General features: G+C 44.0%; 2 protein-coding genes across 2 annotated transcripts in view; one reads left to right on the plus strand and one right to left on the minus strand.

The window, feature by feature from the left end:
- Positions 1-16,943, plus strand: part of LOC126298488 (serine/arginine-rich splicing factor 1-like) — a 100,331-nt gene extending 83,388 nt beyond the window's left edge. Inside the window, exon 4 of the mRNA XM_049989824.1 lies at positions 16,513-16,943. Coding sequence (XP_049845781.1) covers positions 16,513-16,745 — 233 coding nt within the window. The 3' untranslated portion in view covers positions 16,746-16,943. The remainder of the gene's footprint in view (positions 1-16,512) is intronic.
- Positions 1-24,669, minus strand: part of LOC126298486 (serine/arginine repetitive matrix protein 1-like) — a 331,361-nt gene that overhangs the window by 178,787 nt on the left and 127,905 nt on the right. The gene's annotated exons all lie outside the window — the stretch shown is intronic.

Here is a 24,669-nt window from a genome sequence, read left to right on the forward strand (position 1 = left end):
CCGAAGTGGGGCGCCAGTCCCGTGTGGCAGAGGAGCACCAAGGGCGTCTGGTGCGTCTTCCGCCTCCATTTCAGCAGCCCTGGCACCGGGTGGGGAGGGGATCGATGACGGAGCGTCGTCATAGGCAGTGGGCTCCATCACCTGATCTTTGTCCTGAGGAGCTTCTGTCTTGGGGAGGGTGAGGCTACCGTCCTGTCCGTGGTGCCAAATGCCTGTTGTGGGATGGTACTGGTAGAGTCCGTTGGCAACAATGCGTCAGAGACGGCATTGGCAGATTGCTCCCTGTCTTCTCCCCGTTGGACGACTTCCGACGAGAGACAGCGTTTCTTATGACGCTTCGACGACCGTTGTTTCCACGTCAGTGCGTCCGCCCCCGTCGAAGGGCTGGGGTCACTACATCCGGTCATGAGGCCGGCGTCCGGTATGACTATCGGGGTGGTGGTGGTGGTCGTCGTGGTGGTGGTGGTGGTGGCGTGTAGTGTTCCTTCAAGTGCGTCTCGTCGTGTGGCGCCGCCGTCACAGCGTGGTCGGCCGCTGAGGTGGCGGTCGCATGCGACTGCAGCATGGGCGAGGCGTCTATGCACACCGGCCGCACGACTTCGACGTACGTAAGCACCTCTGTCTCTATTGGTTCCGCACGTGGCACTTGGATAAGGCGGCGACGGAAACAGTTTGATCGGACGTGGCCTTCCTGTCCACAGCCGGCACACGTCCTCTGTTGTCAGTCATAAATAATGGTAGCTCGATGTGCAGCTGCTATTGAGAACGTGACAGGTTTCAATGGTTTTCCACTTCTTTTCCATGTAGCTTAGGACGTGTCAGTGACGAGCGTGACCGGGACCTCGAAAGGCAGTCCGAATATGCGCACGGTACGCAATCCCGTACCCGCTTTGTCCACAATTACCGTGATGACGTTACAATCTGCATGGCTAAAGTGGTACCCGCTGGTGAAACGTCGGACTTGGTTGTCACATGCCTCTTCGCTCTTCATCTTGAAATAGACTGTACTAGAAGTGACAGACAGATGTATGCCTTTCAGCTCATGGGGATCGACATGCATGTCGTCTCGCAAAAACCTTTCCATTTCATAAGCCTTTAGACGCGCTTAGAAATCGTCGAACATAAGTTTCACCGTCGACTGAGAGCTGTCCGCAGCTCGTGGTCGTGCGGTAGCGTTCTCGCTTCCCGCGCCCTGGTTCCCGGTTTCGATTCCCTGCGGGGTCAGGGATTTTCTCTGCCTCGTGATGACTGGGTGTTGTGTGATGTCCTTAGGTTAGTTAGGTTTAAGTAGTTCTAAGTTCTAGGGGACTGATGACCATAGATGATAAGTCCCATAGCGCTCAGAGCCACCGACCAGAGTGGCCGTGCGGTTCTAGGCGCTACAGTCTGGAGCCGAGCGACCGCTACGGTCGCAGGTTCGAACCCTGCCTCGGGCATGGATGTATGTGATGTCCTTAGGTTAGTTAGGTTTAATTAGTTCGGTTTAATTAGTTCTAAGCTCTAGGCGACTGATGACCTCAGCAGTTGAGTCGCATAATGCTCAGAGCCATTTGAACCATTTGCTCAGAGCCATTTGACTGAGAGCTCTAGATCACAACAACAAACGCAGCACGCAGCGAGTAAACAAACACACGTGACGGGCGCTGCTCGGTGCGCTGCGTGTCCGAGCCATGTCACGTCTAAATGCCGACAGAATAACTGAGATGTAGTTGGGCAAGACGACTATTTTCAATAGGAGTTTAATTTCATTTAATGACACTAGCATTCGTTGTAACAGTGGGAGAGCATGTCTCGAAGGTAAGTTCATGTTAACTTCACAGTACAAAACATTTTTAATCAAGTAACTGAACTTGGGCGCCGACGTGGTGGCAATTTGCCGGTGCAGTGCAACCATATTTTACGCACCTTCTCTTTCTCTGGAACACTGAAAAACAACTTTTCAGTAGTTTTTATATATGTGTTTGCACAGTATGATACTATACACCATTTGTAACCCATTTTCCAAAACGTAAATTCCAAAACAAGTCATCACTGTGAACTAGCATTATGACTGTAGGTGCAACGAGCTACACAGGCATCACATGACTAATGGAGCGGGCTTTCAGATTATTTGAATTTCATTTCCGTTTTTATAAAACAATATTTAGATTAAAGAGTAAAGAAAGCGTGTTAGGAACATAAAATGACATAATTAATCATTTAAGAAAATTTCCAGAAAACAGTCAAATACTGTGTTTCTTGGCATCTCCGAGACATGCTTGAAACAAAGTTTTCCGCGTATTCACGTGGAAGAAACCTCCAAATGCGTCGAATTTGCGTTGACAGATGTTCAAAAGTGAAGATAGTTTTTCCTTGCAACTTCTGTTTGATGTAAGGCCACACATTTTCTATAGGATTCGCGCCAGGCGACTCTGGGTCAGTCCAGTACCTGCTCACCATTCTCCTTTTTCCAGTTGCTGCAAAGGCTGTTGCTATGCTTCGGATCATTGTCCTCCTGTAGTATCCAATCTTCATTTTTGTCGATGAACCAACGTTTGCAAGTCGGCATCAAACATCTTTGATAAACGCGACGTTTAAGCTACACTCGTTCGAGTGACCGGGCCAAATATCTCACAAAATAAACGTCAAACGAAAAAACTACAAAGAACGAAACCTGTATAGCTTGAAGGGGGAAACTAGATGGCGCTATGGTTGGCCCGCTAGATGGCGCTGCCATAGGTCAAACGGATATCAACTGCGTTATTATTTTAAAATGGGAACCCCCAATTGTATTACATATTCGTGTTGCACGTAAAGAAATATGAATTTTTTAGTTGGACCACTTTTTTATCTTTGTGATAGATGGCGGTGTAATAGTCACAAACGAATAAGTACGTGGTATCACGTAACATTCCGCCACCCGATATAGCTTGACCAGCCAGTAAAGCCCAAAATCTCACTCAAAATTTCTGGACCCACCACCACCAACACGTCAAAATCTAAGGACGCTAGCAGCCAAGAAAAAAACTAACGCCATAATGGCTTTTACGTGGCGTCAAACACGGTACCCACTATTCAAACAACACATTTTCAATTATTTGCCAGCAATCAAAATTAGTTTAGCCATTGAAAAGGTACAGTTGAAGAGGAGCATTAACGGTCGATTGTAGGTCTTTTCTTTGTTCTGTGTACGAGTTTCTTAACAGAACTAATTCATGCAAACATTACCAGTAAAATCACATAACATGAATGTTATATGATACTCAGTTATGTTCAGCAGTATTATCAGTATACGAAAAGAACGTGTATTTTTTCATTTGCCAATCATAGGTAAAACTAGACAATGAATTATTTTATACACGGTCCCAGTAATGTGATTACCCCCCTATGTTTGACGTCAGGGTGCAATAACTCACAGAGGAGAGATGGCAGCATTAACAGTGGAGAGTATTTGAAGCGTGTCGGAGGGACACGGAAAATAGTGCAGTCGTTGTAATGAGGAAACGGAGCGATTTATCTGAGGTACGAAAGGGTATCATAATTGTCTTTTGAGCTAAGGGTGGGAGCATTTCCGAAACAGTTTCAGTTTGTAAACCATTCGCGCGCCGCCGCCGTTAAGTATACAGTACATGACAAAACTGCGCAAAAAAAAAGCGCCAAGGCAACTGTGGTGCACCAAGGGTCATAGATGACAGGCGTGAACGACGACTGCAGACATGTGTACTGGTGAATAGAAGCGTAACTGTTGAGCAACTGACCGCCCATATGAACCAACGAGCTACTAAGACTGTCTCCTCAACGACCTTTCAGAGAACCTTGTTCCGTAGTCTATGGGCTTCCGAAGGAGCCTGGTTCATGCACCCATGCACTCAGTCGTCGTCCAGTTGCGGTATTAGCGTGTAGATTCCTGCGGAGGAAGGCTGGAATCTGCACGCCTTTTCAGATGATTCACGTTTCCTACGTGTACAGTGTAAACCTTCTGTGAGAAAACACCCTGCAACAACATTCAGAAGGGTCCATGCCGGAATAGGGAGCGTTACGGTCTGGGTAATGTTTTCGTGGCATTCCCCGGGTGATTTCGTCATTCTGGAATGCACAATGGGTCAACAGAAGTATGCATCCATCCTTGCGGACCATGTACATCCCTACAAGCAGTTTGTAGTTTTCCACTGTAAGATGGCATATACCAGCAGGACAACTCAACGTTTCACACAGCTCGCAATGGACGTGCATGATTCGAAGAGCATCAGGATGAGTTTACCGTACTCTCTGGCCACCAGACACCCCGGATTTAAATACAGTAGAGAATCTGTGGGACCACCTCTATCGAGCTGTTCGCTCCATGGACCCTAAACTGAGAAACCTAGAACAGCTGGCTGCGGCGTTGGAGTCGGCATGGCTTCACGTAACTGCCGTTAATTTTTCGAACCTCATTGACTCTCTTCCTACACGTCAGCGTTGGAAAAGGTGGTCACATTAATGTGACTGGACTGTGTATAAACACCGCACAGAAAAATCAAATGATCACTTTTTTGAAACCCCGTAATTGTATCCTGTTGCCGCGTATAAGTTTGAAACGCACTCTCGGTGACGCTTCAGACAGCAAGGTGTCGACAAATACGAAAAAAGGCCAGAGCTCAGAAGTTCATGTGAGATGTAAGGTAGGTTAATGATGCCAGATTGCCAACGAATTTCACCACAATTGTGAGCAACGCGACCGTGGACGTGTCACACAATGGGTATGTCCCCTCACCCACATTTCATCCCTTCTTTTGACATTTCCGCTGTCGAGGCCGGAACCGCGACGCCCTGCGGTTGACTTACGAGTGGCCGAGGAAATAATTTCAGACACATATTCGCTCAGAATCGACACGAAAAGGTCTTACTGGGGCAGTATAAGGGGTGTCGATGAAACCACCCATTTTTTGGGGTGTCGATTCCCACAAATTTCGCCAACGAAAACTACCGTTTTCAGTGCGATGAGCAGCAGGATAACGTTATTGACAACTTTTGACACGCTTGTACCATTCTCTAGCAACCACAGTGAATGTTACCTCAGCTCTTTAGAGTAAATTTCGACCAGTTTTAGCTCTGGTGTACAGGTTGGAACCACCAGACACCGCTCAGAATCATTCGACGAAATTTAAACTTGATCCAAAGCAGCAAAGGGTGCTTATGATTTTTAGTTCTGTTGTTTTACGCCCTCCTGTGATGTTGTCACAAAGGGGTCGACAGTGACACATGTGTGAACAGAATGGCAAAGGAGTCCGTCTAAGATCCTCCAGGTCGGTAACACCCTCAGTGCCAAATGTAGCCTTTGTTGAGCTTTTTACCTGCACATAGCCATGGATGGAGCCATAGGCGCTTGCGACATGCAACCACTTGACACCCCTCCGATTCAGCATGCCTACTGGTAGGCACTAGAAAGGCAGCGTAGTCTTCCTACAGGCGTCTGTCTGTCATGGATTATCTCTGTACATAAACTTTTTAAAGTTCTCAACAAACGCGGGCAAGTGGCACCCAGAGGTGTTGTCAAACTGGATGGTATTAGAGGGCTCCTTTGTCGTTTTAGATACGCATGTGTCAATGTCACACACTCGCATGATCACGTCATAGGCGGGCGCGAACAGGAGGGGTGAAGAAGCATTATTACCCTTTGATTTCTCGGATCACGTTCGTACGTCGTCGAAGGTTCCGAACTGCCCCTAGTGGTTTAACTCCATACACTACAGTAAAAACTGCGGTATGACTGCACTCCAAGTCGGTGTTCAATGGGGTTGCTGACCCACGCTGTCCTTAGAGAAGGGCTGAAGCGTCTGGGGGATGATAACTGTGTAAAAGACTGTCAAGAACATTGTATTGTTACTCACCTCACTGCGAGCTGTCGTTTTCAACTACGAAATGTGTGGGATTCAACGTCCTAAATGGAAGTCGTGGTTTCAGTGATGCCCTTTATGCCATCCCATCATACCTTTTCGTATCGATTCTGAGCGACTGTGTGTCTTAAATGTTTTCCTCGGCCACGCATAAGCAAACCGCGTGATTTGAACGCTGGGCGTCGCGGTTCTAACCTTCGCCGCTGTGGCGTCGAAAGGAGGGATGAAATATGGGTACGAGGGGTGTGATGACGTTCACATCGTGTGACACGTCCACGGTGGTTTTTGTCAGAATTATGGTAAAATTTTCTTTCAGTGTAACATCATTAACCCACCTCACACCTCACATGAACCTCTGAGCTCCGATCTTTTATCCGCTTGTGCCGACACGTTGCTGTACGTTTTTTCGCCCTTACAAAGGAAGATTGTAGACACGTTTGAGCCAAATTTCAAACTTCTACGTTGCAATGGGGAACAATTACTGCGTTTGGAAAAAGTGATTCTTTAAGATTTCCTCCCTATAGTTCTGTGGAATGAGTAATGTGTCTAATCTAAATCTACACTACTGGCCATTAAAATTGCTACACCACGAAGATGACGTGCTGCAGATGCGACATTTAACCGACAGGAAGAAGATGTTGCGAATGCAAATGATTAGCTTTTCAGAGCATTCATACAAGGTTGGCGCCGGTGGCGACACCTACAACGTGCTGACATGAGGAAAGTTTCCAAACGATTTCTCATACACAAGCAGCAGTTGACCGGCGTTGCCTGGTGAAGCGTTGTTGTGTTGCCTCGTGTAAGGAGGAGAAATGCGTACCATCACGTTTCAAAGGTCGCATTGTAGCCTATCGCTATTGCACTTTATCGTATCGCGACATTGCTGCTCGCGAAGGTCGAGATCCAATGACTGTTAGCATAATATGGAATCGGTGTGTTCAGGAGGGTAATACGGAACGCTGTACTGGATCCCAACGGCCTCATATCACTAGCAGTCGAGATGACAGTCATCTTATCCGCATGGCTGTAACGGATCGTGCAGCCACGTCTCGTTCCATGAGTCAACAGATGGGGACGTTTGCAAGACAACCTTCTGCACGAACAGTTCGACGACGTTTGCTGCAGCATGGACTATCAGCTCTGAGTCCATGGCTGCGGTTAACCTTGACGCTGTATCACAGACAGGAGCGCCTGCTATGGTGTACTCAACGACGAACCTGGGTGCACGGATGGCAAAACGTCATTTTTTCGGATGAATCCAGGATCTGTTTACAGCATCATGATGTTCGCATCCGTGTTTGGCGACATCGTGGTGAACGAACATTGGAAGCGTGTATTCGTCATCGCCATACTGGCGTATCACCCGGCGTGATGGTATGGGATGCAATTGGTTACAAGTCTCGGTCACCTCTTGCTCGTATTGACGCCACTTTGAACAGTGGACGTTACATTTCAGATGTGTTACGACCCGTGGCTCTACCCTTCATTCGATCCCTGCGTAACCATACATTTCAGCAGGATAATGCACGACCGCATGTTGCAGGTCCTGTACGGGCCTTTCTGGATACAGAAAATGTTCGACTGCTGCCCTGGCCAGCACATTCTCCAGATCTCTCACCAACTGAAAACGTCTGGTCAATGGTGGCCGAGCAACTGGCTCGTCACAATACGCCAGTCAATACTCTTGATGAACTGTGGTATCGTGTTGAAGCTGCGTGGACAGCTGTACCTGTACACGCCATCCAAGCTCTGTTTGAATTAATGTCCAGGCGTGTCAAGGCCGTTATTACGGTCAGAGGTGGTTGTTCTGGGTACTGATTTCTCAGGATCTATGCACCCAAATTGCGTGAAAATGTAATCACATGTCAGTTCCAGTATAATATATTTGTCCAAAGAATACCCGTTTATCATCTGCGTTTCTTCATGGTGTACAAATTTTAATGGCCAGTAGTGTATTCATATTCCATGAGACATTCCCAAGAGGTTTGTAATTCGACCAATAACATTAGTGCACATTCTAGTGATCCGGTACGGTGCTCTACCGTGCGTTCTATCGCTGATGGCCAAATACAGAAGATGAAAATATGTGCTCCATGAGGTGTCAGTCTCTTTTCATCATATCGAAAGTGGTCACGGTGCCAGATGTCATGACTTCAGTGCTGAAATATGTCACACCGCAAATATTCTAACCGATAATTTATGTGTACGTCCGCACTAGTATACGCGAGTTACAGATTGGCAATATGATAAACATGTCTCTTGTGGAATTCTTATGCAGTTTTACACAAAGGCTGAATACTATTCTGTGCACAATGCGAAACAGTACGCTTGTAGAAGTAGAATAGCCAATTTCCGACACAAAATAGCTCAAGGGACGCCCAGCTCCCATTAGGAGGAATGCATCTGCCGTTTGATAATAAACTTTTCTCCGTCATATTGGTGAATGTGCCGTATGTTCTCTCTGCATAGCTCCCCCCGAATGAACGAGGCTAGTTTATTCTTCCGCGAAGCGGTTCGGTTTGCAAGGTAATTACCACCGGGCAACACGTGTTCAGCTGGGACTGAATTCCGCTGGCTTCCGGTCTGCTACCGGTCTAATTTAACCCGTTGCCCCGACGTAAACTTCCACATAATTTCTCCAGAGAATTTTACTTCTGAGTATCCGCAGATGTCGAAAGGCATGATGTTAGGAAGGATTCAGCTTATAGCTAGTAAAATTGTTGTTTTATTGATACACAAACGGTTTCGCGGTCTAAAGCCGCATCATCAGGTGCAACCTACATGATAAAGAGTAATACACAGTGTCTCAACTTCGTGAATTTAAAATTGTTAAATATAATATCTAAAATATCCTCACAATCTTAAAAGGTCGTAACTGTACCCAACGCTCCTAGCCAAGCTATATTATTCAGTGAATCTTGTTTACATTACACTGACGAACGAAGAGTGACAAAGACGTGATCCATTCACTTCGCAAAATGTGATGGTGATGGTATCGTGTAGTTATAGACGTTTGGTTTAAATTCGCCTGCATGTAAAATAATAAAAAAAAAGTATTTTATAGTGAGAGGACGCTTAAAAATTTTCAAAACGCTAGATTGGCAATAAAAAATAATCTCTACTAAGGTGATTAGTCGGTGTGCAATGCAAATTAATGTGTGGAATGGTATAAGTTGGCACTTTCTCACCGGTGTGACGGCAGGGCAACGCGGTGTTGAAAAGAGCAGAGGTGGCCGTCAAAAGTGACAACACCCCCCCCCCCCCCCACACACACACCCACACACATGCATATACATTGTGCTTAGTCGCAATAAGAGATTATTATAGTTTAAAATTAAACAAAATGGTAAAATATTGCATTATACTTGTAAGGGTTACTGGCAAATAAGGATGAGTAATTCCCTAAGAGCACATACAATAATCTCCTACAGGATAAATTCGTTAAGGGACAAGCAGTTCTTGAAATCGATACCAACACTTGTCTCTTCGGTGTCTGAAATAGGGGCCATCTCTCACGTCTCCAGATTGTCTGAATATAAAACGCAGACAGTTAAAAATAGCTGCACCAAAACTGGCACTCTATAGGCCATAGAATTGATTGGTTTGCTCAAATCGACAACGTCCTAAAGACTTTTATTTTCACTTCAGTGACTAAAGGGATATCGAATAGGTCATATTGATCACATAGCTTGCTGTAATTTGTTATTTAAAGTCCCTAGACACCGTAGTCTTTGAAAGCACTCCTTACCGCTTTGTTAGCCTTTACATTTGTCGACGAATGCTGCTCCCATCCTATGAACCTAGCACTGTATTGCTAAACAAACCTGCTGTAACTATTTACGAAAGTGTTTTAAGTATTGCTACAAGTGAAATATGTACAGTACATAATGACGTTAAATGCATTCTTATTTTTTCGTGTCTAGCGTTTTCTTGAGTGCAATAAGAGGACCACACGTTAACACGAGTAACACCTCCATACTGTAACACCACCACCCCTGTACTTCACAGCTAACGTCCTCCAGCCATTCTCCAAGACCAAACTCTTCCAGCCGATTACCACAGGATGTAGCGTGATTCGTCAATCCAAATCACTCATTTCCACTCATCCACTGTCCAGTGATGTTGTTTTTTACACCATCTCAAGCGTCGCTTAGCAATGGCTACGGAAATTTGTGGGTTATGAGGAGTTGCTCGATCCTAGCACAGCCACTGTGATAGCTGGCCTGCTGGCAACGCTTTGGAAATCACGAGTTATTACTTGCGCTGATTCTATGCAATTTTTTAGAACCACCTTCCGCAATTATCGATGGCCTCTGTAAGTACATGAGGTCTGCCTCGTCTTGGATTATCTGTTGTTGTTCCTTCACGTTTGTAGTTCACAGTAACATCACTAACAGTCAACTTAAGCAGCTTTTTAGGAGTTGAAATGCCTCTGATATATATCTTACTCAGGTGACATCCAATGACGGTCTACGTTCAGCGTCACTAATCTCTCCTGACCAACATATTCCCATGTTACTGCTTTTCTACTGACAGAACAATACCATCCGCTTCTTCTTCTACAGGTGGATCAGCCTCTCGTGAAATATAATGGTCAATTTCGCATTCCATAGATGTGTTAGTATACTTTCGATCAGATAGTACAGAATTCTTAGAATGCGAATAAAGGTATTTTGCATTTTTCTTTTTAGGTACGCCTCACCATGTACACTGGCGGAAAAAGATGCTAGCACCATGAAGGAGTTGTGCGACATAAACAAAAGTTGGTAGGCGTGTTTCTACATCTGAGAGATGACGTCTATTCAAATTTCGAGTCAGTCGCATAAGAGTGGCGCCAGTGGCGCCACTATGAGATGCAAATCTGGTTTGCCTTAAGAACGTGCTCTAACGGTCGTGGACTTTAGTTACCTCTGTGATTCTACACAGTGAGTTAATGATAGTCACGAATGCCTTTAAGACGATAAAGGCGCCCTTATCAGCAGCTCCCTGAGTCTGTACGAGGTCGTGTAATAGGGCTACGAAAAGCTGGATGTGCAAAAAAATGTTCAAATGTGTGTGAAATCTTATGGGACTTAACTGCTAAGGTCATCAGTCCCTAAGCTTACATACTACTTAACCTAAATTATCCTAAGGACAAACACACACACCCATGCCCGAGGGAGGACTCGAACCTCCGCCGGGATCAGCAGCATAGTACATGACTGCAGCGCCCGAGACCGCTCGGCTAATGCCTCGCGGCGCTGGACGTTCCTTCTGCGGTATTGCAGAATGACTTGGTTGGAATGTAGCCACTATACATGATTGCTGGTAGCAGTGGTCACGAAAATGTATAGTCGCAAGAAGACCGGGCTCCAGATGGCTACATGGAACAAACGAGAGGAAAGATTGTCGTGTAGGTTACAGTACGCTTGTTCGCTCCTACGTATATCTCGCGAAGAGACCATGAGGATAAAATCAGAGAGATTAGAGCACACACAGAAGCATACAGACAATCCTTCTTTCCACGAACAATACGAGACTGGAATAGAAGGGAGAACCGATAGAGGTACTCAGGGTAGCCTCCGCCACACACCGTCAGGTGGCTTGCGGAGTATGGATGTAGATGTAGATGTGTTCGGTGTATGGCTGTAGCTCTTCGTACTGCTTCTGCAGCAGCAATTTGAGCAGCAGTTGGCACCACAGTGATACAAAGGACTGTTACAAATTGGTTACTTTAAGGACAGCTCCTAGCTAGACGCCTTGTAGCGTGCCTTCCACTAACTGCAAACCACCACCATTTGCGACTTCAGTGGTCTCAAGCGAGAGCTCATTGAAGGGGAAAGTGGAGGTCTGTTGTGTTTTCTGATGAAAACCGATTCCGCCTCGCTGCCAGCGACGGCCGTGTGTTGGATACAAGAAGGCCAGTTAAGGGCCTTCTGTGGTCTAGAGACAACCTGGAGTTTTGGTCTGGGATGTGATTTCGTGCGGCAGCAGGAGCACTCTCGTGGTTATCCCACGCACCACGACTGAAAATCTGTACGTCAGTCTGGTGATTCGACATATTGTGCTGCCATTCACGAACAGCATTCCAGGGGGCGTTTTCCATCAGGATATTGCTGTTGTACCCCAACAGTGTGTCCGCAGAGTGTCGACATGATGCCTTAGTCTGCTCGATTACCAGATCTGTTTCCAGTCGAGCACATATGGGATATCATCGGACGACAACTCTAGCGTCACCCACAAACAGCGTTAACGGTTCCTGTATTGACCAAGTGCAACTGGCATGGAACTCCATCCCACAAACTGACATTCGGACCTGTACAACACAATGCTTGAACGTTTGCATACTTGCATTCAACAGTCTGGCAGTTCAACCGGTTATTAATGAACCAGTATTTCACATTTGCAATGGCTTATTTCGTGCTTGCAGTAACGTCTGATCTTGCAGTGTTAATAACTTAAATACCGGCTGATCAAAAAGTCAGTATAAATTTGAAAACTGAATAAATCACGGAATAATGTAGATAGAGAGGTACAAATTGACACACATGCTTGGAATGATATAGGGTTTTATTAGAACCAAAAAAATACAAAGTTCAAAAAATGTCCGACAGATGGCGCTTCATCTGATCAGCATAGCAATAATTAGCATAACCAAGTAAGACAAAGCAAAGATGATGTTCTATACAGTAAATGCTCCATATGTCGACCATCATTCCTCAACAATAGCTGTAGTTGAGGAATAATGTTGTGAACAGCACTGTAAGGCATGTCCGGAGCTATGGTGAGATATTGGCGTTGGATGTTGTCTTTCAGCATCCCTAGAGATGTCGGTCGATCACGATACACTTGCGACTTCAGGTAACCCCAAAGCCAATAATCTTACGGACTGAGGTCTGGGGACCTGGGAGGCCAAGCATGACGAAAGTGGCGGCTGAGCACCCGATCATCACCAAACGACGCGCGCAAGAGATCTTTCACGCGTCTAGCAATATGGGGTGGAGAGCCATCCTGCATAAACATCGTACGTTCCAGCAGGTGTTTATCAGCCAGGCTGGGGATGATGCGATTCTGTAACATATCGGCGTACTTCTCACACATCACAGTAGCAGTTACAAAACCAGAATCACGCATTTCCTCAAAGAAAAAAGGCAAAATAACGATAAATATGGTGAATCCAACCCATACTGGGACTTTCTCGTCGTCCAATGGAGTTTCCACGACAGTTCTAGGATTTTCGGTAGCCCAAATTCTGCAGTTGTGGGCGTTGACAGACCCTCGGAGCGTGAAATGAGCTTCGTCGGTCCACAACACGTTACTCAACCAATCGTCATCTTCCGCCATCTTTTAAAACGCCCACACCGCAAATGCCCTCCGCTTCACTAAATAGCCAGGTAACAATTCATGATGCCGATGGATTTTGTACGGATAGCATCGGAGGGTACGCCTAAGTGCAAACCAAACAGTAGTGTATGGAATGCCGGTGGGACGTGCGACTGCACGAGCACTGACTTCCCCGTGCATAGACGAACCCGCTACAGTTTCCATTTCTTACTGAACTGTCTCAGCAGCATTACGCCTTGTGCTCGGTCGGCCACTACGGGGTCTATCGAACTTCGAAATCATTCTCGCCACAGCTGCATTTGTCAACGGACCTTTACCCGCGCGAATCCCCTTCCTATGGCGATAGGATCGTAACGCTGAACTAGCGCATTCCCCATTCTGATAATACAGCTGCACTAAAATCGCCTTTTCAGGTAACGTCAACATACTGCGACTGCTGGCGCATCTGATTCTCTCTCTCAGTACAGCTCCTTTTATACACGATTGCCATGCGCAATCACTGACGTTTTGCTTTCCAGCGCCATTTTGTGAACTTTTTTTTTTAACCCCATAAAAGAAATTATTCAGATAGTGAAGGGAGACGAAAATTTAATAGTAATGGGTGACTGGAATTCGAGTGTAGGAAAAGGGAGAGAAGGAAACATAGTAGGTGAATATGGATTGGGGCTAAGAAATGAAAGAGGAAGCCGCCTAGTAGAATTTTGCACAGAGCACAACTTAATCATAGCTAACACTTGGTTTAAGAATCATGAAAGAAGGTTGTATACGTGGAAGAACCCTGGAGATACTAAAAGGTATCAGATAGATTATATAATGGTAAGACAGATATTTAGGAACCAGGTTTTAAGTTGTAAGACATTTCCAGGGGCAGATGTGGACTCTGACCACAATATATTGGTTATGACCTGTAGATTAAAACTGAAGAAACTGCAAAAATGTGGGAAATTAAGGAGATGGGACCTGGATAAACTGAAAGAACCAGAGGTTGTACAGAGTTTCAGGGAGAGCATAAGGGAACAATTGACAGGAATAGGGGAAAGAAATACAGTAGAAGAAGAATGGGTAGCTCTGAGGGATGTAGTAGTGAAGGCAGCAGAGGATAAAGTAGGTACAAAGACGAGGGCTGCTAGAAATCCTTGGGTAACAGAAGAAATATTGAATTTAATTGATGAAAGGAGAAAATATAAAAATGCAGTAAATGAAGCAGGCAAAAAGGAATACAAACGTCTCAAAAATGAGATCGACAGGAAGTGCAAAATGGCTAAACAGGGATGGCTAGAGGACAAATGTAAGGATGTAGAAGCTTATCTCACTAGGGGTAAGATAGATACTGCCTACAGGAAAATGAAAGAGACCTTTGGAGAGAAGAGAATCACGTGTATGAATATCAAGAGCTCAGATGGCAGCCCAGTTCTAAGCAAAGAAGGGAAGGCAGAAAGGTGGAAGGAGTATATAGAAGGTTTATACAAGGGCGATGTACTTGAGGACAATATTACGGAAATGGAAGAGGATGTAGATGAAGACGAAATGGGAGATACGATACTGCGTGAAGAGTTTGACAGAGCACTGAAAGACCTGAGTCGAAACAAGGCCCCCGGAGTAGACAACATTCCATTAGAACTACTGACGACCTTGGGACAACCAGTCCTGACAAAACTCTACCAGCTGGTGAGCAAGATGTATGAGACAGGCGAAATACCCTCAGACTTCAAGAAGAATATAATAATTCCAATCTCAAAGAAAGCAGGTGCTGACAGATGTGAAAATTATCGAACTATCAATTTAATAAGTCACAGCTGCAAAATACTAACGCGAATTCTTTACAGGCGAATGGAAAAACTGGTAGATGCGGACCTCGGGGAGGATCAGTTTGGATTCCGTCGAAATGTTGGAACACGTGAGGCAATACTGACCTTACGACTTATCTTAGAAGGAAGATTAAGAAAAGGCCAACCTACGTTTCTAGCATTTGTAGACTTAGAGAAAGCTTTTGACAATGTTTACTGGAATACTCTCTTTCAAATTCTGAAGGTGGCAGGGGTAAAATACAGGGAGCGAAAGGCTATTTACAATTTGTACAGAAACCAGATGGCAGTCATAAGAGTCGACGGGCATGAAAGGGAAGCAGTGGTTGGGAAAGGAGTGAGACAGGGTTGTAGCCTCTCCCCGATGTTATTCAATCTGTATATTGAGCAAGCAGTAAAGGAAACAAAAGAAAAATTTGGAGTAGGTATTAAAATTCATGGAGACGAAGTAAAAACTTTGAGGTTCGCCGATGACATTGTAATTCTGTCAGAGACGGCAAAGGACTTGGAAGAGCAGTTGAACGGAATGGACAGTGTCTTGAAAGGAGGATATAAGATGAACATTAACAAAAGCAAAACGAGGATAATGGAATGTAGTCAAATTAAATCGGGTGATGCTGAGGGAATTAGATTAGGAAATGAGACACTTAAAGTAGTAAAGGAGTTTTGCTATTTAGGAAGTAAAATAACTGATGATGGTCGAAGTAGAGAGGATATAAAATGTAGACTGGCAATGGCAAGGAAAGCGTTTCTGAAGAAGAGAAATTTGTTAACATCGAATATAGATTTATGTATCAGGAAGTCGTTTCTGAAAGTATTTGTTTGGAGTGTAGCCGTGTATGGAAGTGAAACATGGACGATAACTAGTTTGGACAAGAAGAGAATAGAAGCTTTCGAAATGTGGTGCTACAGAAGAATACTGAAGATAAGGTGGATAGATCACGTCACTAATGAGGAGGTATTGAATAGGATTGGGGAGAAGAGAAGTTTGTGGCACAACTTGACAAGAAGAAGGGATCGGTTGGTAGGACATGTTTTGAGGCATCAAGGGATCACAAATTTCACATTGGAGGGCAGCGTGGAGGGTAAAAATCGTAGAGGGAGACCGAGAGATGAGTACACTAAGCAGATTCAGAAGGATGTAGGTTGCAGTAGGTACTGGGAGATGAAGCAGCTTGCACAGGAGAGAGTAGCATGGAGAGCTGCATGAAACCAGTCTCAGGACTGAAGACAACAACAACAACAACAACAATAAAACTCCATGTCATTCCAAGCATGTGTGTCAATTTTTACCTCTCTATCTACATTATTCCGTAGTTTACTAAGTTTTCAAATTGATACTGACTTTTTGATCACCCGGTATGTTGCCTAGGCAAACGCTATCCCAAAACTTCATTACTCTACATTAATTACTTTTTGGGGTTGCGATTTTTTTCCCGTCAGTGTAGTTTCTACGCTAATATTTGTGGTTTTGTGCCACGCTGTTATGTGGCTGTGTCGTCTGCTCAAGCAGAACAATTACTGCGCAGGTGGCGACGGGGGCCCGGGCAGTGTGATGTCGCGCATGCTGCAGCGGGCGCTGGAGTGGCTGATGCGCGTCATGGGCGTCGGTTTCGGAGGCCGTGGCGGCGGCGGCGGCGGCGGTGGAGGCGGTGGAGGCGGTGGAGGCGGCGGCGCAGAGCCGGCCACGCTGCCTCCCAGGCCGGAAGACGCAGAGGAGTTAGACACAGCGGGTTCCAACGCCGCTGCAGACTGGGAGTGACATTGTTGGCAGCGCTAGACTCTTCTAACACCACCGCCTCATTTATCATCACATTAACCTTTCTTTGTAACTACTCTTGTGCCTGCTTTTCACTACGGGAATGAAGCAAGACCAATGTATATACACATTAGTAAGTAATAGTGGGAACTTCCACCAATATGCGCAAAGGTAGAACAAATAAATAAAATATTAGGACTGGAAATTTCCTTACGTTTGTTGTTTTCAATATCTTTCGTTCACTTGTGTTCCTTCTCTAACGATTTTGGTCCAGCAAGATGACATAATGGTTAAGGTAGACAGCTGAAAGTTAAAACTGAAAAATCATGAAAGTTGGAAACAACGAAAGGTAAATTTTCTTGACATGCTTGGATGTGTGTCTCACGCTTGAGGATCGTACAAATATACCGTCTTTCGACCTTCATAGAGACTCACGCATGTAGGACATGTTAATAGACATCCCTGGCGTAGAGAAACAACTCAAGGAGATAAAAACAAATAAGTCCACAGGCATGGAATCCCAATTCGGTTGGAACCACATCATTGGCCGTTTGCTTAGCTTGCATTTATCGCGAATCTCTTGCTCACCGCCAAGTCACAAGCGACTCGAAAAAAGGGCAAGTGACTCTTACACAAAAAAGCGTAAAAGAACGCACCTGCCAAATTAAAGATCAATATCCATAACAGCGGTTTGCTGCAGAATCCTTGAGCATGTCCGCTGTTCGAATATAATAAATTTCTCTCAGACAGGAAAGTTTATGTCCACAAATTAGCAAGGATCTAAATACCATCGCTAGTACGAAACTCAGCTTGCCGTTAGCTCTCATGATATTCTGCGAACCATGGATGAAGGACAATGACAGATTCCATATTCCTAGATTTCCGAAAGTCGTTTGACACTGTTTCCCACTGCGGATTGTTAACGAAGGTACGGCCATATGGGATAGGTTTCCAGATATGAGAGTGGCTCGAAGTCTTCTCAAGTAACAGTACGTTGTCCTCGACAACGAGTGTTCATCAGAGACAAGGGTATCATCAGGAGAGCCCCAAGGAAGAGTGCTAAAACCACTATCATTGTCTGTATACATAAATGATCTGGCGGGCAGAGTGGACAGGAATCTGAGGTTGTTTGCTGATAGTGCTGTGATTTACGGGAAGGTGTCGAAGCTGAGTGTCTGTAGGAAGATACACTATGTCATCAAAAGTATCCGGACCCCTGGCTGAAAATGACTTACAAGTTCGTGGCGCCCTCCATCAGTAATGCTAGGATTCAGTATGGTGTTGGCAGACCCTTAGCCTTGATGACAGCTTCCACTCTCGCAGGCACACTTTCACTCAGGTGCTGGAAGGTTTCTTGGGGATTGGCAGCCCATTCTTCCCGGAGTGATGCACAGAGGAGAGGTATCGATGCCGGTCGGTGAGGCACGAAGTCGGCGTTCCAAAATATTTCAAAGGTGCTCTATAGGATTGAGGTCAGGACTCTGTGCATGCCATTTCATTACAAGGATGTCATTGTCGTGTACCCACTCCACCACAGGCCGTGCATTATGAACAGGTGCTCTATCATATTGAAAGATGCATTCGCAGTCCTCGAATTGCTCTTCAACAATGGGATGCAAGAAGGTGCTTACAACAATAATGTAGACTTGTAATGTGATAGTGCCACGCAAAAACAACAAGGGGTGAAAGCCCCATCGATGAAAAACACGACCACAGCATTACACCACCGCCTCTGGATTTCACTGTTGGCACTACACACGCTGGTAGATGACGTTCACCGGGCATTCACCATACCCACATCCTGCCATCGGATCGCCACATGGTGTACAGTGATTCGTCACTCCACACAACGTCTTTTCACTCTTCAATTGTCCAATGTTTACGCTCCTTATACCAAGCGAGGCGTCGTTTGGCATTTACTGGCGCGATGTGTGGTTTACGAGCAGCCGCTCGACCATGACATCCATGTTTTCTCACCTCCCGCCTAACTGTCAATAGTACTTGCAGTGGATCCTGATGCAGTCTGGAATGGTCTGGATAGATTTTTGCCTATTACACATTACGACCATCTTCAACTGTCAGTCAACAAACGAGGTCGGCCTGTACGCTTTTGTGCTGTACGTGTCTTTCACGTTTGCGCTTCACTGCCACATCGGAAACAGTGGACCTAGGGATATTTAGGAGTGTGAAAATCTGTTGTTCATCTTTCTGCGATATTGGTGCTCGCGTTGTTCCGAATTAGACGTCTGTCCTACGAATGTAGAATCGATAAGTTCAGGAGAGCAACAGTCAAGGCTATGCCGAATTCAGCTGGTCCCGTACGAATATTGCCTGAGAGGACAAACATATTGTTCTCTCGACTGTGTTGGGTTTTACAGCCATGGCCCGTATCTTGAGTCAAGAAATGGGCTTGTTTGCAAGAAGACGTTCACACGGTCATTTTTTCATTTTTTTGGATATAGGTAGAAGCTAAAACAATGATTAAACTGTACCGCAGCTGGAACTTCCACCAGGATCTCCAGTTTTCAAGGCACATGTGCTAGCTTCTATACCAAAGCAGTATTGTGGCTACCACAGATGCACGAACTAGCCTAGTGCAAAGCCCCGTTTGCAGATGTGGTAGCATATCTGCCTAGTAGATAGGAGATCTGGGTTAAAGTCCCAGCCATAGCACAAATTTTAATTCATTATTTCAGCTTCCATTCTTATCGAAGATAAAATTGAGACTCTTATGTCTGCAGGAAAATGTAATACCATCACATCAATGTTATTTTCATGTCATTTATTTCATATTTAGAGACCTATCTCCTAGTCGATTAAAACAGGTCGTACATATTACAGTGTGTTTTCACATGAAAATACTGTTCATTATCCCAAGCAAAAATTGTTTCCAGCAACAAAAATGGAAGTAATAATATGAGGTCCAAAGAAAAATAAAATAAAATAAAGTTCACGGAATTGGAGGACGTCAAATAAGAATGATAGCAAATTTGTTGAAACTGAAAGATTCCCTCCATTAAAAGTTCCAGGGAGGGGGGAATACCTCGGACAGAAAGACACCAAGCCATGCGCCTACTGCTGGTTCTTGTTATTACTACGCTATGGTCCCATACGAGGGAACAGACATACTGTAGAGGTATTACGTGACTCTTGGTGCAGTAAGCTGTTATCATTTATGTACTACTTAATTTGGTCAAGGTTGTTGTCATCATAATCGTCCTTACTGTCACTTGGGTCAATTTCTCCATCTTTCTCTGAGGTGTCTGTCACATTGATTATGTGTTGTGTGCTAGGTCTCATATCAGGTTTACTTTGTCTTACTTTTGCATACTGAAGGCGCAGGACGCTTGAGATGGAGTCTGCCATATTGTCAGTTTCTTTCGACACATGATGCATCTCTAACAGCTCTGTACAAGTCATCATATGTATGCTCTGTTCTTCTGACCTGTGTGAGAAGTGTGCGAGCTCTGTGGAACCTCTCTCCCCACAAGTGCATTATTCCCTTTCACTGAGATACATTCGTTGTAAGGGCCATGTCCTGTTAGGAAGTGAACCATGCATCTTCTTGGGTCGGTATGTCTCATTCATAATCGTTCCCTATTGCTGGGGAATAAGGATAGTACGCCGACGTCTTGGAGCTTGGACTGTCAACGCGACGATCATCGTTGCGTATTTCCGTGGTCAGCCCAATAACAACACTGTAGACAGGAGTGGCATCACATCATATTTTCAGACGATTGCCGTTTTTGCCCATAGCGTTACGATGGACATAGCCGTGTGTGGGGGCTGCAAAGAGAGCGATGCATTCGTCCTTGTCATACAGACACATCACCGGATGCCATCGTATGTGTGCTCTATTCGTCTGGCCTGTGTTAGACTTGTGCCAGTGTGCACAACCGGTATTTCGGACAGCAGCCGTTACATTTCCTGTGCCCTGTCTTCGAAGTCTCTGTGCTGTTTTTTTTTCAACAAGATAACACAACATCGCCTGCAGCCTGTGCTGTCCTGACCCTCCGCTATATAGCGTATGTTCGGCTGAGCTCTAAACAAGACGTTCTCCTGATCTCTCATGCATTTGAGATATGTGGCCATGGGTTGCCCTGAGGCTGGTACGCCACCACTTCCCAGTTACTGCTATTGATTCCCTGTACTTATGTAAGGGCTTAGATTGCACAGCCAAATCGTTTTTGGCGGACAAAATAGATTGTGAGATATGCTGTCGCATAATAAACGTCAAAATGATGTCACATATCCAAGAAATGGATCAATAAATCTATCCACATAACCATCTTGTTCTTTATTATAGTTTCATTCTCTCATTTGTCTGGACGAAGGTTAGTTAGCAGTGGTACATTTGCCACTCCTCGATCAAGAGTGTTTATAAAAATTAAAAAATAGTAGAATGACAAAATATATAGTTGTTTTTAAAATTATTTTAAATGTGGGTTATACATGTGCTTGTTATCAGGTAAAACAATAAATATTGATCATAGTTTTATAATAAGTTAGAATAACTGCACTGCATTATGTTACAAATCCTTCAGTAGAAGATGATACGAGTATGATGGTGAAATAGTGTTGAGTGGATGAGGGTGGTAGTAGAATTGGGCACTGGAGTATTGGTATGTTTAGTGTGGCAGGAAACATCCTATTTGGTGTAGGGATGGCCAGAATGGAAGCCAGTAAGCTAGCAGCAAGAGTTAGGGTAGAGGTATTAATGACTTAACGTACAACTGGAAAAAGGGAAGAATCAACTTGGGGCTCATGGCCAACTGCAGAATTCTCGGTGAGGTAGGATACAGAGTGATTAGCTTATCAAGCTGTGATTATTCTACAGAAGCGAAGCAGTTAGCAGAAGCGTTTTTTATTGTGAGAAAACGAAAAAAATTCCATTAATCAGAGCAAAAATTAATTACTTATGAACCTTGCCTAAGGAAATTAATTATGTGAAGTTGCTGTCAGAAAGGCCCAGACACATTCAGGACAGTTGAGTAAGGTAAGTATTGCAGCGGCTCCCGTAGCTAGCCAGACGATTACAAAAGGAATACCAGAATTCGACAAAGAACGAGACGATTCAAATGACACAATCAGACTGCTAAAATATCTAGAGCTGCAGTTATATTTTTGGGATAAAAACAACGTTTCTTGCTTAAGAGTGTCTCTTACTTAACAGACAGAAAACTGAAGACACTTTGAGGATGTAAGTCACATGCTTCGCGTTTACGGTGCTCTAATTCCCCTCTCCTCCGTTCGACCACAACTTTGTGTGTCTAACGTCTCGTAAAAGTTATTAGGCCCGGTACATTAGCACAGTTTGAGAAGGAAGTAGGAAGGATTGGCGATTACTGACATTTTTAAAAGGTCTATCCAACCACTTTCCTGGATTATGTCAAGGGGAATCTAAATGGAAACAGCTGAATGTGTATCCAAACCCAAGTCCTTTGACATGTTCTTGGCTAGACATTCATCAAATCCCCTATCACATAGTATGTTTCGTTTAAAAGCAGTTATTCACAGTAAATAATACGTCAAGCATTAATACGTCGGCTATTGTTAAAATATTATCTGTCGTCTTAATAGCAACGTTATGAGGAACACTTGCTGAAAACTTAAAACTTACATACTACAGTTGTGAATTTGTGTGGATGAATCACAACGCTTCTATCTGTATTGAAGGCAGTATTGGATAAATTAAAAAGATATCACTTAATTAACCTGTATTAATTCGTGTTAATACTATCGGCCGAAACAAGTAAAGAAAGTGGAAATAAAAACACATAACTCTTGCTAATAATCTACCGGCTTACAGTAGTTGATAATTATATACAAGGTTGTCAGATAAAATTGTCCCAAAGTGGGAAGTGTAGTGCGATACATACAAGATGTTAGTGATATAGGTGCAGATATTGTGATTATTGGTACAATATGCACCAACTTCAATGTATAACTTGTTTTTTTCTCTGTGTCTAATAGCCTTCCTGTCAGTATAGATTATCTTTTTGCCTCCCCGCATCCACACATTATCTGACTAGCTGACCATAGGAAAATAAACGTTAATGGCTCACTTGGGCCACTCTTACGTGGAAGTACTAACCAACCCAAGAACATGCTACTCGTAAGAGCTATAATTATTGTATGCAAATACAGTAATGATGTAATGTTGTTCAATACACTGCCCTAAGTCATCACTAGAAATATCTGTACTTATACATCCAACACCCTGTAGGTGTTTAATTCTACTGCTATGCTGGGCCAAATTTAGACAATTTATCAAACAAAAAGTATAATAGAAAAGTATAATAGAAAAGAAAAATGGAAGGAAAACGCTAGCGAAAACTGGAATAAGGGAAACAGTTAATTTGAAGTGCGCAACATAAAATGAATGGAACCAAGAACTAAAGGAATAAAATGGTAGACTGAAGCTGTATGGAAGACTGTTAACAACAAACGCAGTATTCTTCTACGACCTACAGGAAACCTTGATGTCGCATTGAAGACCTGAGTAATGCAATTTGTCCATCAGAGAAAGAATCATAGTAAGACTGTACGCAATGATTTTAAAATCTAATGTGTGTATCTACAGTAGCACCATCATTGCAAAAAATGATTGAGTGGAATAAAAATCTTTGAAGTGTCAATTTTATCACTAACATCTTACCCTTCCACCCTTCAACTTCCTGATATCAAATTAATTGTATAAGCCATCAAAAGTTGTTACACACACGAACACATGCGCGACCACACACACACACACACACACAAATCACATCCGAATGAAGTCCTCTGGTTTCCATTACCGATACATATACAGTGATAACAACAAATTTAGACAATTTAGCAAAAAAAGGGAAACAGAAAAGAAAAATAGGAAGAAAACACTAGGGCAATATAGAATGAGCGAACGCCTCTTTTAAAGTTGGTAAAATAAAATGAAAGGTACCGAAAAATAAGGGACTAAAATGGTAGACTACAACTATATGGAAAGGCACCCACCTACACATAGTCGCGCCGAAATGTAAAGGTAGCATGGCACAGTACTCCACTCTTTTGCGGAATAACGGTTTGGCTCGGTACTTCAAACGACCTGAAGCTTCATCGATCGGTTACTCATATCTGTTGCTGTGTAAACTCTGTTATATCTCGGCTTACGGGACATCTGTTTCACAAACTGTAACAGATGTTATTTAATCACAGCAGCCGTTAGAGTTTAAGAGGATCCCAAATTTGTATTGACTACACCTCTGACCGAAGCTCGCTTCCTGTGTCGGATGAATTAGTCGTCGTTGCCGATAACTAACTTTCCGCATTGTGTCTGTAGAACACATGGAATTCCAAGATAACAACTGTAGAGGTCTTACAGGTTTCCTGGCGCTAAAATCTGAATAATATCGTGAAGCTAGATGTAGGATCGCATGTTGACGCATGTTGAAGATAAATGAAAAGTCAGGAGAGTATCTTAAATTCCAATCTCATGTAGAATGGCGAGAAGAGAGATAGTTTAGAATTGAACGCGATGCAGACGAACGAACTGGTTGAGTGCCAAAGCACATTATAAGTTCTCTTATAAGTAATGAATACTTTCCAGTCTCTGCCGAAATTGCACTCTTTCCACATCTGTTCATGGTACGGTTAATAAGTCAGACAAATTTTCCTGCTGTTTCAAATATTTTTTATAAGTTACAGCAACTCATAAAAAATACAAATTTTTCATAAGATTGGAGTGGAATCTACTCCTTGACATTTGCAGCTAAGACCAAAATGAGCCCAGGTCGGATATGAAGGAAACTAAAGTGCTTTAGTCAGTATATCCACCTGTTTACTGCTAACGTACTCTACTGAAATGGAACGAAATGATCGTTTGGCATAATTGACCGGGAAACACTGTCTCAGGTTGTTCGGCTATCTGGTACACGCCTTTTTATTTGAC

The sequence above is a fragment of the Schistocerca gregaria genome, chromosome X, assembly GCF_023897955.1.
Source record: "Schistocerca gregaria isolate iqSchGreg1 chromosome X, iqSchGreg1.2, whole genome shotgun sequence".
NCBI lineage: Eukaryota > Metazoa > Arthropoda > Insecta > Orthoptera > Acrididae > Schistocerca > Schistocerca gregaria.